The sequence below is a fragment of the Branchiostoma lanceolatum genome, chromosome 8 (assembly GCF_035083965.1).
Source record: "Branchiostoma lanceolatum isolate klBraLanc5 chromosome 8, klBraLanc5.hap2, whole genome shotgun sequence".
Lineage (NCBI taxonomy): Eukaryota > Metazoa > Chordata > Leptocardii > Amphioxiformes > Branchiostomatidae > Branchiostoma > Branchiostoma lanceolatum.
The window spans coordinates 12,145,405-12,166,777 of record NC_089729.1 but is presented as its reverse complement, the minus strand read 5'-3'; the positions used below and the strand labels follow the sequence as shown (position 1 = coordinate 12,166,777).

General features: G+C 39.2%; 1 protein-coding gene across 5 annotated transcripts in view; it reads left to right on the top strand.

Moving 5' to 3' along the window:
• Positions 1-235: 235 nt before the first annotated feature.
• LOC136439660 (rab11 family-interacting protein 4-like) overlaps positions 236-21,373 on the top strand; it is a 111,343-nt gene continuing 90,205 nt past the window's right edge. For 3 of the 5 annotated variants that reach the window (XM_066435156.1, XM_066435155.1, XM_066435157.1), the window contains exons 1-2: positions 236-1,002; positions 10,896-11,013. In XM_066435156.1, coding sequence (XP_066291253.1) covers positions 772-1,002; positions 10,896-11,013 — 349 coding nt within the window. In that variant the 5' untranslated portion in view covers positions 236-771. The remainder of the gene's footprint in view (positions 1,003-10,895; positions 11,014-21,373) is intronic. The other 2 variants (XM_066435159.1, XM_066435158.1) reach the window with 1 other exon arrangement.

The following is a 21,373-nucleotide window of genomic DNA, read 5'->3' as shown; positions in this document are numbered from 1 at the left end:
AGCAAAAAGATAAATGAAAATAGTATACATGACAACGATGATAAATATATTGCTTAAGTCATTACTATTTATTAGAATAAAGTAGGCTTTTGATGATAATTCTTCACCGTATCAATAAGATATTGTATACCTATACGTATAGTGGTAGATTCAAACCATTGAACACCTCTGATTGGCTACTTGTGTTGTAACAACTTTCCAGTCCTGCTCGCTGATTGGTCAGGACGGAGTTGTTACTGATGATTGGGTAGATTTCAACATGGCCGCTGCATATCACATCAGTGTCTCTTTTCACCCGATCGGATCTGTTTTCCACATTTGTCAACGGGTCTGCCGTCACACACTCCTCGGCAGGAAGTAGGGGAACTCGCCAACTGTCTAACCGTGCTTCCCGTGGCGTTGACCTCTCTCTGTGGAATTTTTGGCGAGGCTCCCGACAAAGTATTGTTTCCGGACGGCGTTTGACAACATCGCGAGTTTTGATGTTTTGGAAGTGAAGTTGAAGATTTGGAGTTTGCCCCCTGAACGGTGCCTGGGGGGAGGGACGCCACAAGTGGCCCGCAGGCTTCTCTACGATTTTCCGAGTTGTCATCCTTCCTCTACGATAGTTTAGACAGCCGTATATAGTCACAGATGTGGTACAGAATGTGTAAAAGTAGCGGCTAGATAGCGGTCCTTGTACGCCGTTACAAACCTTAGAATTTAAGAGCACCGCTACTTAAGGTCCACTACTATCGTCTTCCCGGCAGCTTAGCTGTCCACACAGACTTCATGCTGGGAGAGAGTACGTTCCAAGATGTTTCTTCCGCCTCAAGCAGAACTACTAGTACCACAGAGCACCTGGACGCACGGGAGGGGGTAAGAAGAGGAGTTATGAGTTCTCCGGAGTCGGATTTTCGTGAGCAGATGATCCAGGTGTTCCAGGTGTGCGATAAGGATGGGAGAGGGACGATCAGCGTGGAGCATCTCCAGGCACTCATACTGGAGCACTCCGGAGAACAGGTAAGGAGAAATAGACTGCCTTCTGTAAAATTCATTTGCAAGTAAGGAAAAGGACACAAACTTCTGTATAATTTGTTTGCATGACCTGTAGAAATAGCACTGAAGAAATGATAATCATTCCATAACAACAACAACAACATCAACATAATCATGACTTGATTCTAAACGACTGCCAAGTGCAAGATTTTGAACTTGAAGGCACCCATACTTGAGCATTCGAGCGTACTGGTAAGGAGAAATACTGGAAATTTTATTTTACGCTTGCGGTTTTGAACCTCTGGTGCTTCCCTTAATCAATATGGTACAGTATTATTAATATGTGACTAAAGTGCTACCGTGATATTAAAATGAATGCAAACACACCATTCTCTTCGTCACGAAATAAAATTAAACTTAAAGGCATTTACAGTACAAGTATAGAAACTTAAGTCAAATTCATCAGCAGAACTTGTAGAAATAGCCCTGAAAAATAATTATATCATTCCATTACAATTAAGATCAATACATATGATTTGGTTCTAAACGTATACCTTGCAAGATCTTGAAGTATAAATGCCACCCGGCATTGGATTTTTAAGTAGAAGGATGCTTTTTAGATTTAAAGAGATGCAGTTTCTTGCTCATAGTTCACTCTGGACAGTTCTCTGTGTAAATGGTAGCGGCAACGCTGGAATTTGAACCCCAGACTCGATAATGGTGCTGGGATGTTGTTAATGCGAGGACTGGAGTCGCCAGACTGTTTAGGAGATTTACTGGTGTTGTTAAAAGTGCATCAAGACCTCCATAGCACCACTGCGCAACTTCCTTCAATTTATCAACAGGTCCGGTACACACGCTGTGCTAACAAGGGTATAACTCTGAAGTTATGTATGGTAATGTACCGTTTTATGATGGAAAGCCTAGTTACGATAAGCATATACGAATACATTGTATATTTCTGTAGGATATTGAAATGTGAACGTTATTAGAATTTGTGCATTGTGCAAATGTACATCTGTGGGTTGATATTGGTTTACCTTGAATGAGATAGCATCGGCAGACAGTGTTGGACATGAGATATGGATTTTTCCACCAATTTATTGCATTCTGTGTCCATTATGTGGACATTAACTGCTGCACTAAGTGCTTTGAGTGGTCTGATGTAGGAAATAGTGTTGGGGGCATTGTCAGAGATATTGATGTTTCTTCCCTACAAAGTTGTTTTGTTTGTCACATTTTATTCATTTGTTACATGTACATTTAACCGTTAGTTAAAATGTATGATTGATTGTCCTCCGCTTATATTTCCAGGTGCTTTTTTTTTACAGATTGATGATATATGTTCCAGGAAAGTGTCTTTTGACAGAATTACATCTCTGCATGGAGAGCTAGTTTCTAAGTTTGTATCCATTTTTTACAGCTGTTTATCAATGTTTGAAATACACTTTCTGGATGCTGCAATATAGACCCATATTATATATATCACAGCTGTTTCTCAATCATGGATGACAGGCTCATGTTTTGGACAGGGTCATGTTTTGACTGAGTAAATTTTGAAAGGTAAATATATTGCGGTCCATAGAAATCTACTGACCATAATGATAACTCATATTACTCACCCACCCAATACCTGGTTTATTGTCCCATGTTTCCTCTTCAACAAAGGCATGACGTGGTGTTATGAAAATTACAGTAGATTTTCTTTGATTGAAGGTATTATTTCATTTTTAAGGTAACAGAGTCATTGAAACTCAGAGGCACAGCCATAATATTTTCACTTAGAATTGAGTTTGAAGTTTGGGACTGTATGCAACATTCCAGTTCCGTGAAAGACGTTATTATTTTATTTTGACGGTAACACGTGACTTCACTAACACTAGTAACAGGGTCATTGAACTTCAGGGGCACAGCCGAAATCTTTTTGTTCTGAATTGAGTTTGAACTTTTGCGACTGTACATGACATGCCAGTTCTCTGAAAGACTTCCATTGATTGTGAATGGCAATCCACTATGCCTGTAACTCAGTCCAGTTTTGTAAAAAGATACCCGTTATTTCCAATGTCTGGCATTGATTTGCCTTAAAAAATCAGTTGCATTGTCAGATTTTCTAGTGTATTATCAGATACAAAGTAACATTGGTACAAATGTAATTTGTTTTTCTATTGATGGCACTACACGTAAAACAGCACAGTCCATGCCTTCTGGGTATATGCAGGATTATTATCATATCTGTGGGTAGGATCTATTTCTTCTGGCCTGAATTTATGGAACAGCCATGGGCACTCCTGCAACAACACAGACTACCAGTTTATGTGAGAAAATGCAGTAGATCTTATGTGCATGGCAAAAAATTCTGACAGAAAATAGACTTTACCACAGGATGGTTGAAGGTTACTGAAAAACAACAAAGCACTCTGGTGTTTTTGAACTCATTCAAGTTGTGAATGCATTATTGACCACATTGAGGTCATATCTTAGTAGGGGACTGAATGGTAATTAGTCATGCCATGGGGTCATATTAGGAAGGACAATACAACTGGAGCGAAGGACAAAAACCACATCATGAATTCCATTTTTAATGGTAACTCGACTGTATCATTATATAGAGCTTATATGCAATACATGAAGCATGAATATTTCAGTTCTGTGGATTTAATTCCAGTCAGAGATTTTTTTGGAGGCATAACAAAATGTTAGACAAGCCTTTTTTTATGCGTATGCCATACATCAACATCGACCGCACTATTATAAAGTGGTGATATGCATGGCGATATTTATCTCTACTCCCATTCGGTCCTCTCGGGGAAACTGTTGCTTGTGATGCCCATCTCTGATCAAGTAAAAAGACGGGCGTAACGTGGAATAAATAATAAATGAGGCATTCGCTTGAGGGTCTGACTGCTAGAGACACATATAGGTTGTATATGGGATGACATTTGCTCATCTTTTTGTTTTCATGTTTTATGAAGCATTAGATTTGCTTCCCATTAAAGTTTCTATGTTCTATCATATTTAAGTTTAACATTGTTAACAATTAAATATGCATTTATGACATAATAGAGATCCACCCCTGTGACACTAGGGTGTTGCGGGCCCATTAACTATCGGCCTTTTACATTTCCTGACCTTGTAGTGCTAAATTAAAGAACATCAGCAGTACATTTGGGCTCTCCAGGGGAATGGTGAGACTTTTACAATGTGATTTTTACATGCATATAGATGCAAGGTTTTCCCATGGTTACTGTTAGGATACTAGCGATGCAAAATCGGATGGCAATTTCCAAGGCTGTTTGGTTTCCGACAAATTAGTCTCTATATCTCAGAGCAGTACTTTGTGTTCTTTTCATTGTGTGTCATAGTCTGACTCTCCTATGATTTCTTGATAACCAAGTTTCAATCAATGGCACCTACATACAAGATAGGTTAATGTTTACATCTGAGAATTAAGAGAATGCATAGAAACGAAAGCTCACACTGGGATAGTTAATAGCTGAACACACTTACATCAAAAGCAGCTATACTCCCATATGCCTCTTTTTGAACTGGATGATATGCAGCCCTCAGGATGTGCATAGATTGTTATCTGCATGTTTTCTCCCCTTTAAAGTATATTCACCAAGGAGAGGTTGTATATCAATGCCGATGGCTATCCCTTGAGATGTCATTTGAAAGTGCTAAATATATCAACGATTTGTCTTCCTGTAGATACTAATCTCGTTATGCAAAGGTATTGTAGTTGTACAAGAATGTGTGTTTAAAAATCATAGTCAAACTTGGTGTTGAATGTGGTTTCAAAGCTTAATGACTTGTCTTGAAAAATGTACCTGGTCCAAAATACTACTATTTTTTATCTATTGCCAATGATAAGGTTTTAAAAAGTCACAATGAAGCTGTTATCGCGATTGTACATCTGTCAGTTCGATAGCAGGTGAGAGATTTTTGGTCCATAGAGAGCATCAAGATTTACGACAGGATTTGTACACAAGATTTATGGCAGCTGGGAAGATATAGAACCACGGTATACATTTGTATGTTGAATATCGTGGAATATAATTTCCTGTAGTGCACAATCTACGAAGTTGACTGATTTTGAAAAGTGAAACTTGAGTGAATCTTATACGTTGACATTTTGTGCTACATGTACATGTTGCTATGACATTTAAGTATTTTCTAACAAGTTATATAACTGTTTGTACTGAATTGTAGTTGCTACCCATGTTATTGCGTAGAGTGGCGGAAGGTAAACAGTTGTAGTACGTGACAAGGGGGAGGTGTCGGGGGGGGGGGCTGCAATCTTAAGTTGGACACTTACATGATGCTTAATGCTTAGAGTTTAGACATGATTTGCAAGTTACTTTGTGTTCACTGAGTTAGAGGAATATTTGAAATTGGTATGTCTGTCTTTTACTGAGCTGAGAGAGTAGATTAATATTATGGCTACATTATACATACGGTGTATTATGACCTAAGTATAATGGATTGTGTTACCCTGGCCAGCATTATCCTGATTTAATTATTGGTTCATCATGATACACGGTACATTTCTAAGGGAAGGAGTCTCCAGTTCTGTTGTAACCTTGAAATGGATATCAATTTTAATTTTGCAATAACGCGCAAGATTCTCAATGGAGTTAACAATTGACTTGTGCTTTTTGTGTTCACCAAGTGGAAGGAAAATTGGTGCCCGCAGTTTTTCAGTTAAACAGGAATAAAATTGGCTATATTTCAACAGTGTTTCAAAACAAGTTAAAGTAGAACCTGGACAGTGTCCCAAAGAAGTTCATGATTACACTTTTTGTTTTTAATGGAGAGTTATGGTGCACCACAAGATCTTAAGAGACAATTTAAAGAGACAATTTTGAAAAGCAGTAGCACTCAAATCTCATTTGGAGACCCTACATTTAGCAATTATCTAAGTGGGTGTAATGTTCCTAACCACCAAAACACACCAGAGATGGCAGACTTCATCCCCTTCACATGTACAAAGCCATGTACATTTGTACTGCTTTAGGTCAGAAGCAGACACAGATCTAGACAGACTGCCACACAGACATGCAGTTACCCACAAAATAAAACTCTGCTCTCTTGCCAGGGAGGTATCAACAGTGATACCTGTTGTGTATAAAGGTCTTGTGTGGGTCACCAGGTGTAAATAATGCATGAGCATGCAAGACAGTGAGGTGTGAAGAATCAGCAGTTCACGCACAATGCAATGTGTCATTCTTGTCCTTGAGCTACAGATCGGACGACCTCTGTACCTACAGTAAAGGTCATTTCTGCTTCTTGGAGGAATGCTCTATTTTTGTGAACCCAGGTGTATAATCTTTAAGTAAAGGTAGTCACGTTCACTTTAGATCTTTAAATCTTTAAGTGAAGGTAGCAACGTTTACTTGAATTTAGAACAAAAGTTACTCATACTACTAAGATACCTTCATCAGTGGAGAATGTTTTAGCCTCATACTCGAAAGGATATAGCATAATTATGTTAAAATATATGTAGGCCTTAGGTTGACTTCATTTATCTCGAGTAACATATGGATGGGAAAGGTACATGCTTACTAGAAATAGTAGAATGATATATAGCTTTGCCAGCCCTTTTTTATTGTGGTATTGTAAACCAATAATATTGCTTCCTGGCTGCAGGTGCACGTGTGACCTGTTCCGCCCCTTCTCTCTGTTGATACTTTGGTAGAGAACGGCCACCTTTGGTCGCAGGTGTCAATCATGTCATTGTTCTTTACTTCTCCAGTCTAAGTGAACTTTGAGCTGTTCATAATGGCAGCGAATCCCATAAGACTTAAGCTGACTTGAAGAACTACTAAAGCTCTCAACACAATTCTTCTATATTGAATGTAAATTAAGACTCCTTGTCAATGATTTGTCACTGTATATATTATAGTACAGAATAGATATCTATCATGTAAGTTAACAGCCTCTGAGTGTTTGTGACATAATTGTGAAGAATACCTCTCAAAGTTCTGTCTAGTGATAAAATATAAGACATAAGTTTCCTGTCCAGATGGTCATTATTGGACTGTGGCAATGGGCCATTTTCAGTCTATTCAACCTTAATTCGATTCTACAAAGGTCTGAAATGGCCTTATCTGTTTTAGCCTCTATTGTGGCCGCAGCATTGGCTTCCTGATTAAGCCATGATCATGTTGTGTCCCCGCATGGATAGCCATATGGTCTGCAGGGCTCGAAATAGTGGGCCTTTTTGCACCTGTGTGCACCCAAAATTGGAGCTTTGCACTATTAATATTATACTGAATATTCTTGAAATATAAGTATATATATAAGCTTTGCTTGTACTTTGTTTGTTGTATTACTTGTTTTGAAATTAGCTCCAGATTGAAGGAAGTAATTTCTTTTGTTAACATTTAACTTTATTTTGTGTGGTGCATTCTTTCTGTGCACCTACGTAATTCTTTTGGTTGTGAGCACCAGTGCACCAATTTCCAAAAATATATTTCAAGCCCTGGTCTGTTATTGTACATCAATATCGCTCTGTTTACACACACCAGGATCATAACTGTGGAATGCTGTGTAAATCTTCCACTGGATTGGATAAACATCCTACATGTATATCCGATTGCCAATTGGATTTTCTTTTCAGCCCATTGTAACGTTTGTAGGTCACTGAGGGTATTGTGAGTATCTATTGGATGGCATTTTATTGTTATTTATCGACAGCCCATGTCAGATGCGTCTGGCATTTGTATCACGTTTGCATCTTACATAACATGGTCATGCTTAGTGCTGTCTTTAGCACCCTTTTTTGTCCGATATATCAATGGCATTTCCTTGGTGCCAAATTGAAAACTGACCCAGTCACTGTGACTCGAGGAAATTGAGAATAGCATTGATGCATTTTCATTTTCATTGTGTACAATTTTATTGGTTGTACATGTAACACTACTGGTTATATATCATACAGACCAGTACTTGCATGAATATCCAACTTGGATTCCAAGCTTGTACAGCCATGACATATAGCTACTGAACATAGCCTTTATTGCCACCAACAAGTTGGTAGTTAAACCAACCTTACATTTGACCCGTCATGGATTTTCTCTTACTCAGCTTTATGTCCGCAGTCCCCAAACAGCAGTAAGGACAGTCCTGGCAGATTTATTTGTGCATGGCAGTCCGGCATGTCACTGTCCACAATGGACAACGCAGTGTATAATCAGCCATGTTTGTCAGGCAAACTGGCAAACTGTACTTTGGTTGGCCCTGTGTTGGTTTCCAAACACTCCCACTGTTCAGCCTTGTTGGTGAGGAGGTATATACAGTCTGTAAGACTGAGTAAAACATTGCGGGTAGTCCTTTTAAAGTGCTTGGAAAGTGTACCGAGCCATTGAACACCAGTGTTTTATTATATCCACTTTAAACTTAAAGTGTGGCTTTTGATGAATGGTTGGTGCAATTTAAGGAGGAGTTGTAATGTGAGAAATGTTGTTTTTATTGATGGGTGCCCATTTGGGTTGCAGCTGGACTTTGCCATGTAATTGCAGTGCTTTCACAAACATCACACTTATGTAACATAGATTCGATATTCAAGCCAAACATTCATCAAAATGGTAGTAATGTATCCTGGACCCATCCCTCCATCCTGGAATGGAACTTTTCTTCTTAGGGCAAACAAAAATTTCTCCGCGTCTGTAAAAAGTATCTGAACTTTTAACTTTAAGACATGAAAATAAAGAAAATGTTTAACTTTTTTTGTAAGACTAAAACGACAGATTTAAAAAAAATCAACAGCATTGGCTCCCGAGCAATGAGAGGGATGGAAGAAAATGTAAAGCTTGAGACCGCCCTGGGTGTGTTTGGAGTACACATAGAGTCTTGTTACATCTCAAACAAGTTCAGCAGGCTTACAATGATGTAAGGTCTAAATAATTGCGACCCCCAGTAAGAAGCATTATCCTCCAACAGACTTGTTTTCTAATTGTGATTTATTGAAATTCCTGCACAATAACTTACATGTAAGTCCCATAATAAAACACATGTATTGTACATAGTAATATGTATGTATGCTCAGGGCTGTATCCATATGTACATGTAACAGTACCGGTAGTATTTCTACCAGTATTTTCAACAACTCACACACGAATGCATCGCCTACAGCTACATGCATATACAGACAGTACCGCTACATTAAAGCAAGTACAAAAGACAGAATCAGAATGTTTTACCCCACGGGGTGTCTCAGACCTATTACATACAGTCATCACATGTAGCATTTCCATTAAGACTGCACATGTAGAGATCCCCATTCCCTGCTATGGTCAGTATGAGATGAAGGAATCTGCCCAGCGGGGGTGTCCATGATGGTCGGCTTGTTGATAGTTTTTCCCTGATGATGAGAGGAGAGTTGAAAGCATCTTTCCATGATGCAATGCCACCGGGGTTCACTAAAAGGTCAGGGCTCGAAAGACTCGAAATGGAAAACTTTCTTATAAACGGTACTCAACCTGGTGTTGTTGTCCTGCTACATGTACAGTCTTCAACTTCATACATTGAAACAGTAGTGCTGTAACTGTTAAGAATGCAATTACAATTAAATTTTATTACTTTGTTGTCAATGCTCTGATTCTGAAGCATTATTTCATCAAAATACATGTGATCATGAGTGACTCAGTGAGTGTGTGTTATTGTCACTGACACTCCTCCAGAGAATTGTGAATTTCAAATACATTCTGTATAACAATTAAGTTGCTTTAATCACAGAAAAGGCTAGAAATACCGGGGTAACTTGTAATTATGCAAATTGAAAAAAATAAGTCTCTGTTGAATAGCAAAAACTATAGATAGTAAGTATTTTGCTAAATCTCCATTCAACAGAGACTTATTTTTTCAATCTGCAAAATTGGAAGTTATTTCTAGCCTTTTCTGTGATTTTTAGGTTTTCTACTCCAGACATCACGTTGTATACATGGGTATTTCGAGCCCTGTAGGACTTGCATTAAAATGATCAAAGAGCAGCAGATCTACTGTGAGTTGAAAGTGAGAGTTCTTCAAAGAGACATCTTATGGTCTTTGTTCTGTCTAGACTGGTCCTTAGTTATGTAAGATGCGTAGAGAACAGCATATACAGCATTACCAGTCTAGACTGTTGAAGCTGATTTGAAATTGATACAGTGCTTGAACTAAGTTAAAGTATCTGTCAGTGAGTGTTTACTTCTCTGTATCATAATGCAAAACCCATACATTTTACATGATTTTTTAATGACTTGGATACATGTGATTTCAAATGCTCCATATGACTTGATAACTTTGAATTCAGACTGCTGTGTCTGAAATTAGCTATGAATATAAAATACTTAATAGCGTTCCAAGAATGATTGCTTCTGTCATCTCCAATTACTTCAATAATTATTGTGATTCTTAACATTTTGCCAGGGAGGTATCAACAGAGTCATACCTGTTGTGTATAAATGTCTTCTGTGTGTGTTTACTGTCAAGGATATACATGATTGTACACTGTATATGAATATGTGTCATTTGATTGTGAATCCAATACATGTATGTTTATGTTGAATATAGGAATCTGGATAAGGAAATTTCCAACGACCAAGTGAAAAATTTATTGTGGTCTGATCTAGTAATGCTTTTTAGGTTAACTTTTAATTTATTTTTCAAATAATGTAGTAACATATTCCACATGTTATCTAGAACCTTTAAGTAGACAATTTTGGCTGAAAATGTTCTCTTTTGAAACAAAGAGTTTAGGCGGAGACTTTGACATGTTGTTTTACAGGACTTGAGTCATTGTGGTCTGATCTAGTAATGCTTTTTAGCCACTTTATTAAAAAGATGTAACATATTACATATGTTATGTACAACATTAGCAGACGCTTTTTGCTTGAAATTTTCCATTGACAGACTATATATGCCATGTTGTTGTGCAGGACTTGGGTGAGATCACCTCCCACTTGGACCCTACAGGGACGGGAGAGATCGGATTTGAAGACTTCTACGAGGGCATGAAGAGGATGGTCGGGGGCTTCGAGTCGGACCATGACAAAGGTAAATGATTTGTTTATAGATAAAAGAAAGGCCTTCAAGCAGGCCTTCAAGCAAAACAATTGACTGATATTTACCACAAGAATTTAGCTAAGAGGGCGTCTGGGGGTCTTTGGGGGGATGCCGTAAAATGAAGAAATTAGAAGTTATTTGTACCTCACAAATTTATTATTTCCTTCTCCTAAAGTATGGAAGACAGTTGCCCTCACAGGCAGCATTTTCCTCCGGAAAAATTATAGACATTATAACATCAATATACTAATTCCACCCAGGATACTAAGAGTAAAATTGCATGACGTTGTGTTATCAAGGCCTTTTCCAAAAATGTCTTGAACACCTGGATGCCTGAAGTGTGCAGAACTCAGGGATTACTGATGTGCATTATTAGTAGATCCCTTAAAGTTTAGATTCACTGTTTTTTTTAATGTGGTGGTCTAACATGTAGTTCCGGCACGATTACAATGTATGAGACTTACAGTCGGAAACTTGGATGGAAAGTAAGGTCCTGGACTATGACTGAACATGTTGAACTGCTGTGAGTTGAAAGAAAGACTGTCTGTGCTTCAAAGTAACATCTTAGGCTCTTTGTTCTGTCTAGAAAACAGAGCTACAGTACGAGTAAAACCTTGAAGATTAGCCTAGAGGCAAGATCACTGCCACAGACATAGCTATATCTGTGGCATAATCAGTAACACAGAGAGACAGAGAATATCCCTTGTTGCTATATGATGGATGAACCAATTACCAAATACCAATGGATCAAGAAGCCAGTCACTGACCTTACTCGTACTTGACTCGACAGTCGCAACAGTTAGGCTGTAGATCTAAGTTTGATAATGATCACTTTTGAAGAGTAATCCAGTAAAAGGGCAACCATATTTTTTGTCATGACCTTTTTGCTTTTTCCTTTGTGAGAAGTGGTTTACACTGCCATTCATGATATGCCGCCTTATGATGCGTGGAAAACTTTGAGAAATTCACAGGGTTCTCTTTGTTAAAGTTTGTAGTTCAAATCTTCCAAATTGGGGATTCACAAGGGCAAATATGTCTTGGACCATTTCCAACAAAGTTAGCACACACTCCGAAAACTGTCTCTAGTATATGAAAAAGGGTAAAAAAAACTTTCAACTTGAATGTTTCATGTCTTCAGAAGGCCATGTACCATTGCTAGATCCTTGCAGCTCTCTAATTTACTGCACATTCCTGCTTGCAACATCAAATAATGGTTTTTCGGATGAATGCCTCTATCAGAGAAAGACATTGATTTTATGGTGCAACCTGTACGGTCATTTTGGAAGCCGGCCAAGTTTGGGATCTGACAAAGATTACTGTGCACATCCCTGGCAAAAGAGCCTGGCATGGAAGTGGCACATTGACATAAAACTGAAGGTGCAATCGAAATCCTGCTCAAGCCGGCGTCCGATTGTAATTTGATAGTTCAATAAATTCCGGCAGTTACTGACTAGGGGGACAAGTAATCAATATCGCACTACGATCAGGGAGCGCTCAGGTTTTATTGTATGAACAAGGTGAACATCAAGGCGTTACCGTAAAAATGATTGGGATGAAATTGCTCATGATGTTATAGTAACATTGGACCCATGAGACCATCAGAGGGCTATATAACTCTGCATAGTCATTGTTTGGTGTTGAAGTGGCTTATAATGATCTTAGTTATTGTTCAAATCACACACATGCAATAGCAGTAAAGTATTATTACAGCAATTTTGTGTACTGTGGATAAATTCAACATTAAGTGCTTTGTCCTTTTTAGAGGACATATTTTTGATGCCTGTACTTTGCAAAGGTTGGTAGCATTTTGACTGGAGTATAGTTTGCAGCAGTGCGCCAAGGGGAACAGGGGCCGAGCGGCCTCATGCCCTGACCATGCCCCCCTTACCCTAAGGAGCAGATTCTCTAACAAGCATAAAATTCTGATTGACCAGGGATGCTACTGGTACTTAGGACACATGTTACCACAGTCTTCAACTGTGACCTGTCTGACAATAATTTCACCCCTCAGGAAGCCATAGAATGCCCCATTTTAACTAAAATTAGTAAAAAAACCCTTCCACACCATCCCCCTGCTTGATTGCTCCACTCCCACGAAATACTCCCCCTTGCAATTTTTTTTCTAGAAAAAGCCTGGTGCGTTATCATCCTTGGGTGGCAGCGACACAGTGCATGCACAGCTGATGCATTGCAAATTGTGTTTGCTACATGAAGTTGGTGATAGACCTTTACCGCTGTTGTATGCCTCGGGGATAAGCAAGTTACTTACACATGTCAGGCACATATACACTTAATACCACAGTATTGATTTTCGTGATAATTCAGCCTGGATGTAGGCTTAACTTTATGCCTTCTTGCCTGTAGTACACAACACACACATGGGTCTGGATTAACAGAATAGATCTCACTTCTTAACAAAATGGCCCTAAGGCAACCTGACTTTAATATGCACATACTAAAGCCAAGTAAAGGCCGGTTGCTGGTAGACTTTTGTGTAGTGTGCATTATTGAATTATGGTACATGTGCATTTTATTGCAGTTAATATAGGCACACAGAGTTTCCGATATGCAATTGACCTGAATATCTTAATACTGATAGGTTGCTATAATGTCGACTTTCTTACATTTGTCTATCTGTATATGTAGGTAAATAAACAAAATGTATGGATTACATATTTTAAAAGCAGGATCAAATCAGTAAATATACTGTTATACCTTATTTTCATATCAGTATACAAATGTTGTTGTAATAATAATGTTATTGCTTCTGTCATTGCATCTTGTACAATTTGCATACAATTGTTATTCCAGTCCATTCATGTCAAATATGAGAATAGATATGATTAATGGTTCATGCATGAAAAAGGCATAGTTGTGAATGCAGTCATGGCACAGATGTAATAAATGCACTAGTTTTTGACATACATGTATGCCGCTATATGTATGTTATGCGTGGTAATTCTGAAAACCGGCTTATCAAAGAAGGTAGATTTGGCCGGAAGGCACAACTGCCTAACAGCAGCACTTTAGCACCAAGGACAGACAAGCCATCTGTTTGGATTTCAATAAGCAAATATCAGGTTTCTTAATGGAATATATGATAAGGCCTTGGTTGCAAAATAGCAAAGCTTATATGAAGGAGCCTTTGAATTATTCAGGTATATGTCTATACTTTCATATCTTCCCGTCCTTCGGATACCAGTAGAAAGACAGGGCGAGGCAAAAAGTAGCGCTGCATTGGCAGGCCAACAAAGGGGAAAGAAAGCGTTTACAACCAAAACTTAACATAATGCTACAAAAATGGACGTGGAAAGTATAGTGTAGGCTAGAGGCCCTGGCCCAGAGCTGACATAAGTGCAGAAAGCTTCTTGCTCAGAGTGCCACTAGGCACAGGAGGATCTAAGTCTAAGCAAGGCATATCTCCATAATGTTGGTATGACGTTCATGTAGTGGAGCAGTCTTTTGCTGGATATGTCGTCAAAGCCACGCCCTAGGCATTTTCACTGCAGGACTCTGCTCCTCTGCATGTAGGCAAGCAGTAGGGGGCAAGGTCTCCTGTTGGAGATGTCATAAAAGCCACGCCCTCAAGGCTGTTGTCAATTAAAGAGCCTGGTGAATTCTGACAGGTGCTAGAGCCTGTCTCCCAGTGAGCAGATCAAACCTGAGCCCCTGTGGCACATCCAGTTCACGTCATGTTGAAACAATTCATGTTGGTGAGACTTATGTTTGCGGAGTAGGCAACATTGATGTGATATTCTCTTCTAGCCATAGCTCTTAAGTCCAGGAACGTGATATAGTTTAAAAAAATATATACATAAATATGAAGATATATCAGAATGGGAGAGTAAATGTGCATTTCCATTAAATCTGCATGTAGATATCAGCTCAGTAATATTGCTAATGTACATTAAGCAACAGACATACAATGTAAAAAGTCTACCATAATCAAGAAAAGTATTGATTTTTGTATTTTCTGACAAAGTGTGAATTTTGCATATACATACATGTATGGTATACAATTTAATATGTAAATCTGAATCAAAGGCACTTTCATGGTCCTTTACTCCTGATTAAGCACCAGTAAAGTGGAAATGATGTTTTCTTGCTGCTTTGCAGCCGAGTGCCTCAGGAGGCTGGCAATGTGCCTAACACGCATATGTATACATGAACAGATTCATAAGGATTACGGATATAGGATAGCTCAGGGACGATGTGGCATGTTTACTTTGATGTACAGTGTCCCTTCCCAGTAAAGTGTGTGGGAAGTACTTTGTTATCTAGCAACGTACCCCTTTGAGATGCAGATGAGTGGAATTGAAGTCACAAGAACATGTGTAAGTGTACATGGATGTGGTAATAACATGTGTATCAAAAACATATGGATATGGATAATATACATGGTAAATTCATAAGAATTATTTGTCCATCAAAATTAGATGTGAGGGAAGTATTAACCTTGCTCTACATGTTCCATAGCCGTCAAGTATACATAACTCATGCAGATGAGCTGAAGAAGTGACGTTGGATTGTCTGTATGCTGACGTCACTCTTAAGATCTGCATCTTATAATGACGTGATTGTGTATCTAGAAAGACGGGATTTAGTAAATACACTCAGTTCACACCAAGATCTCAGCGAAGCATGTCGTCTTGCTTTGCATGCACCATTGCTGTCAACTTGTGTCAAGTATGCCGACGAGGTGAATAAGTGACTTGAGTTTATCTGCAATGACGTCACTCTTATGGTCACGCGATTGTGACGCGTGCTTGTGTGTATTAGAAAGACGTGGATGAAGCAATACCCTTGCATTGCCTTAACCTTTGAATTCATAGCAGCTAAGTATGCAGCCAAGTATGCTAATGAGAACTTTCATGTTGAAGAAGAAAGAAATTGTCTGCCCTGTTCTTCTCCAGGCTGCGGATGAGTACATGTATAACCTTGTGGAGCAGACGGAATGGGCTGTGTGGTGCATCCCCTAATGGAGATGTACCGTGATATAGAGAAGGCCTGAACTAGATTAGGGGACCTCGGGATCCGTGAAATGCAATTCTGTCTGTCCGCCTTTCATGTGTCAGGAGCTCTCTGATAATGCAGACGGAGGTCTTCACTGTCACGCGTCTGATCATCGCAGTTTTGTGCCGCCGGTTAATGGAGCCGATCATCATCAAATGAGGTAGCCGTGAATGGCTTGTTTCCAGCGATGGTCTTCTGTAATATGCGTAACTTGGTCATGCACTCGGGGCTTATTACAAGGATTATATAAGTGCCCATCCAATCTTTATGGGCAGATGATGATGAATCGCGGCATTAGTTGAGGTTTGTCACAAAACTGCCCAGCAGGGTACAAATGTTGTAATCTCACATCGGTGCCAGGCTGTCTGGCTGGGCTCCATACACTACGACAGTCGGTTACATCCCCAAATTTTGTGAAACACTCCCTCGATTGTCTTGCTTTGAGGCTGCTGAATAAGATTTTCCGCTGTCAAGAAGGAAATTTTATACTAAGTAGAAGTTTAAGTCCCAGAAAGCAGACGCAAAGACTTTACCTCGGCCGGTAAGAAAAGTTTGAGTTGCCAGCCAGAGATGGATGTCCTTGTTTTACGTGTTGGTCTTTGAAATGCAGGCGGGATTAAGGTATCACTCTGGAGTTTCTATTGTGTTGGGGGGGAGAAATTGGTTATTGATGCGTGCAAAGCCTCTTATCTGGACCAAACAGGTTTCTTTGAAAAATCAATCCAGGCGTGTAAAAATAACCGAATTCTGTATGGCAGAATGTGATCTGAATGTCTAATGTCTGAAGTTCCATTATCTTTCAAGACCTGTTCAGCTGGCTGTAGGTCCATTTGTAATTGAACAACGTCCAACAGTGTGCGCTATACCTCAAGTGTTATCAGGCAAGGCTTCACTGGGGGAAGAGAAAAGGTTTTACTGTTGACCTGGCTGCTAACTCATGCCTGTGCAAGCTGTCATTTTTAATTGTGTTTGAGCGACTTTCCATGATACACACAAGTGAACTTTTGTATGACTTCAACAAATCTAGATGTTATTGACCCCATTTCTAGAATCCTGCACTCACATCATTTTTATACTGTTTGTAATCCCCCACACACTTTAAATTCCACTCCTGATTTTCCGTCTGGGTTTACTCCCGTAGCCTTTTCCTGGACTGGTTATAGCCACAAGGCAGCGGAGGTTTTTGAATCAGGGTTTTCCTTCATCTATACTTTAAATGTACATGAAAGCCATTGACCACAAATACACTTTGTATGTTCTCAATTAAAACATGATTGTAGTGTTATTTCAGTTTCTGAAAAAATAAAAGGTATTGGATGCAACCTGATATGTCTGACTGTTGAAAAAAAAAATCTATCCAGTTGCTTCAGTTACTGCTCTGCTATAATTCTTATTACCTGGGTGTCTAACTTTCATCATTGCATTTATTAGTGTGTTTACAGACAAGCTGAAGAGAAGCAGATACAGAGAAAAGAACTTGGCAACAGACCTGAGTCAGCTCACAGATGCGCCCTACCTGCCATTCTCGTATACACTATAGGACTGTTTAGCCATAGCCAAAGCTGGAGGGTTGATATCAATTGGGATTTTACCATGGTCAGTATTGACCGAAGGAGGCCATATGTGCAGACAAGCTGCTTTGTTTGAGACTTAACATATATTGAGCCTTTCTTCACACCTGAACTAAACTCAAAAACGTATCAACTCCAGGGGTGGTCTGAGGTTCACCCCTCTGAGAGTAAGCTTGGCTCTTTTTCGCTGACTGAGCATACAAATGTCCAATCTACATGATGTTCACTCAAGTGGAAAGTGTCTTGGATGATACAGGTTTAGAACTGTAAGGTCAGCTGAGGAGATGGCTGGCATTATTGCCTGTAAATCCTCCCAATGTTCCCTACCAGAAGCAATAATGGACACTCAGTACATTATTAGCTGCCAGGCTTTCTTTCTCATTTCAGTTTTGATAAGGAAAACGTGCCAGGAGAGGGTATCAGAAGGATGGTATTACTGCAACTTTAATTTCAAGATTTATCAGAGTTTTGAGATTTGTGGGTTTAATTATTATGAGATAGCAGACTTGAATAGAAAGATTCATGGATACGATTTGGCATTACTACAAATGAGGGCCCTCTCCAGCTTTTAATTTATTTCTGTCCCACTCATTGTTTGGGAGCCGATGTTTTGTATTTTCATTGTTAAATTCATCATTTTAAGCTAATACAAACTTTAAGATACCTTTTCATGTACAAATGTAGGTAAGGCCACACCAATTTAATTTCTTGGTTAACGGATTTTTATTTTCCAAAAAAAAAAAAAATTTAGAAAAAAAAATTCATGAAAATTGAAGGCTGGGCCAGCCTTCTGATTTCATGATTTTTTTTTGTTTCTAAAATTTTTTTTTTTGAAAATAAAAATCCGTTAACCAAGAAATTAAATTGGTATGGCCTAAGAATAATTTTAAGTAGCAATTTTATGACCCCCCCCCCCAAAAAAGCATATAGATCCCAGCAAGTTAGTTGTATAAAAATGGACGGACAGATGGACCTGTAAGGTTCATGCTGCTACAGCGCAGGTGTGAAACCAACTCAACAGGTGTGAGGGAACACCTGTATCAGTCAGCAGGTGTCCCCGCCGATGGACAGGTGTGAAACAGATTACCTGGACCTATTTACGCCAGCAGGTAGATCAGTAGTCCTGGGCAGGTAGATGGATGCATCACTGCAATCACTCAACCAGCAGGAGTATATATTACCCTCATAAGTCAGCGAATATTGGACACATGCGCCGTGATGATATATATACTCCGATGTTTCGCTGTGGTTTCGGCTGCAAACCTGCGATTTCTGGAAACATTCAAACAACAGGTGTTATTGTCTTTATCAGGCAGCGAGTGTCGGACACATGTGCAGTGATGTACGTCGTGTGTTTCGCTGTGGTTTGGGCTTTAAACTCACAATTTCTGGACCCTTTCAAACCTGCGATTTCTGGGACCGTTCCTGGCGTAAGATGCATGTCCACCATTAGCGATGCCAGTTTTGATCCACCCCTGGCTAGGAGAGCATCTGCGTCTGCTGGGATGATGGCTGGTGTACTTACCATATTGATTTTTTGGAGGAAGATTGTAGGTTTAATGACCAGAAACGGCGGTGGGGCACCTCGGGTGTATCCGTCTTCTTTTCACAAACTGACAACTGTTGAACAAACTTGCAACTCCGCATCTTTCAAACGACAATGTCTGAGATGGAAACTTGTCTAGGACATCATTGGGACTGATCTCCACCTTTCACAACTGGGAGGAAATATCAATGGTGATGGAATGTGCCTGAGCTTTTCTTTGTGAGAAACGAAGAAAGGAGGAAAGTTAACGAGTGTGAAGCTGAATTTATGTGGACTTCCATGCTGTTAAGTGCAGATCAGTATCAGCATTCTATATTTGTAACTCTTTGAAGGGAAATGACCCGATTGAAAAAGTTGTTTTAGTAGCACTGGCTATAATTTTATAATTTTTTTGACTCAATTTCTGCAGCATCATTGGAGATAAATTTTTGTTGCTATTGAACGATATACATGTACGTTTCAACTTACAGTGGTCATTAAAGTGAACATCTCCATCTAGGCTTATGTAATAATGTGATGAGAGTATTTGTTCTGGTGGTCAGTTTATATTGAGATTGATTTTGTAATGAACAATGGAGGCAATACCCTGGGAAATGAGATCTATATCAATGCTTATCAATCAACATGATAAATGATGTATATTTGCTGGCCTATCTTTAGAATTTGTCATTATTTGGAATTGATGATTCTATTGGACCAGAGAGAGCAGGAAAAATAATATTACCGGTAGTGTTGTTTTTTGTGAATGTACTAAATGTGATGACTAATACATGTACATGTACTAGTACATGTACTTCTTCCAAGTCTATTTTCTAGAATATTCATTTTATAGCTTGCGTCAGTGCAATCTAATCTTGTGAAAACAATTTATTGCAATACGCCATTGAAAATGGATCTTGAATATCTATAGAAAAAGTACTTAGAGTCTGAAGAAGACTAGCTAATATGATATGAATCAACTTTAGAATTTACAGTTGGCAATGCAATGTTAAAAAATGGATCTTGAAGATCTATCATGTGATAAAAAAAGTGGGATCTAAAGAAGATTTAAATCATATGATTTAAAATCATGACAATCAAATTTGCCTTCATTCAATTGATGGCAATGTCCTTCATGACGATTTAAACATCCTCTGTTTCCAACTTTCATGGACAAAAATATGTAGCATCCCCCAATATGTCATGGGATGTGCAAAATTAGGTCACAGCTTAATTAATCCCCCAATTGTACGTCTGATTGCACACGACCATCCCTTAATGTTTTCCCGATACCTTGATGAGTGCTAATGACAGGTGGAGGAAGCTATAGAACTCCCTGAATAACCCCCAGGAGGGTCATGACTGGTACATGTAGTACTTGCGAATGGGCATTGCACTTAATGTCAGCTAATTCTAAGACTATCGTTATATGGTATGTGAGGCATTTGCTATAAAAAATTGATGATTTAGTGAATATACATGATTATATTAAAGCCTTCAATTCTCAAGACAAGCAAGTATTTGCCAATGGGCAGAAGTGCAAAAGACTGCAGCTTTTCCTTTAGATGTACTTTTGTTACTGCATTTTAGGAAACAAGAATAAATAGAAAACCCTATTAGAATTAATACACACACTGTAAGGTTTTCTATTTTGTATTTTTTCTTAGATTGATGGTACTGAGAATACACTCACTTGCAACTATATATACAAATGTAGAAGGGGGGGTACCATTGCACCATTCTTTAGGGAGATCCCTGCTAATTTTTTATACTTAAGCTTCTAGATCAATAGAATTGTCCAGTGATATATGGTCTTCATGCCTTACAAACAATCGCGTGCAAGGCGGCGACAAGCCTTATCAGTTATACGGCGGACACCGTTCCTCCATGTTGAGATCGAAGGGCGCGGAAACACGACCTTGGCGCAGCTTTATTACTCCCTGTTTGCCGTCGCGATCGACCGGCCCGCCCGATAGAAATCTAATTTGCCGAGGCAATGGGGCGGGTCATGAAGAGGAATGGTCGTGTCTGCTAGTTGATGGCCTCCGCCGGTGTTGCGCCCCGCCTTGTGGGGTGTCGGGTTGGCAGCACCTGTTTAATTGTGCCTGACAATGGAATAGGTGACAATGTTACGGTCCAAGCTATACATGTGGCATCCATAATATCCATGCTGTAATTTTGAGAACTAAGAAGATATATTAGATAGAAGGGGTTCTTGTATATGTGGTAATAGTGCAGTGTA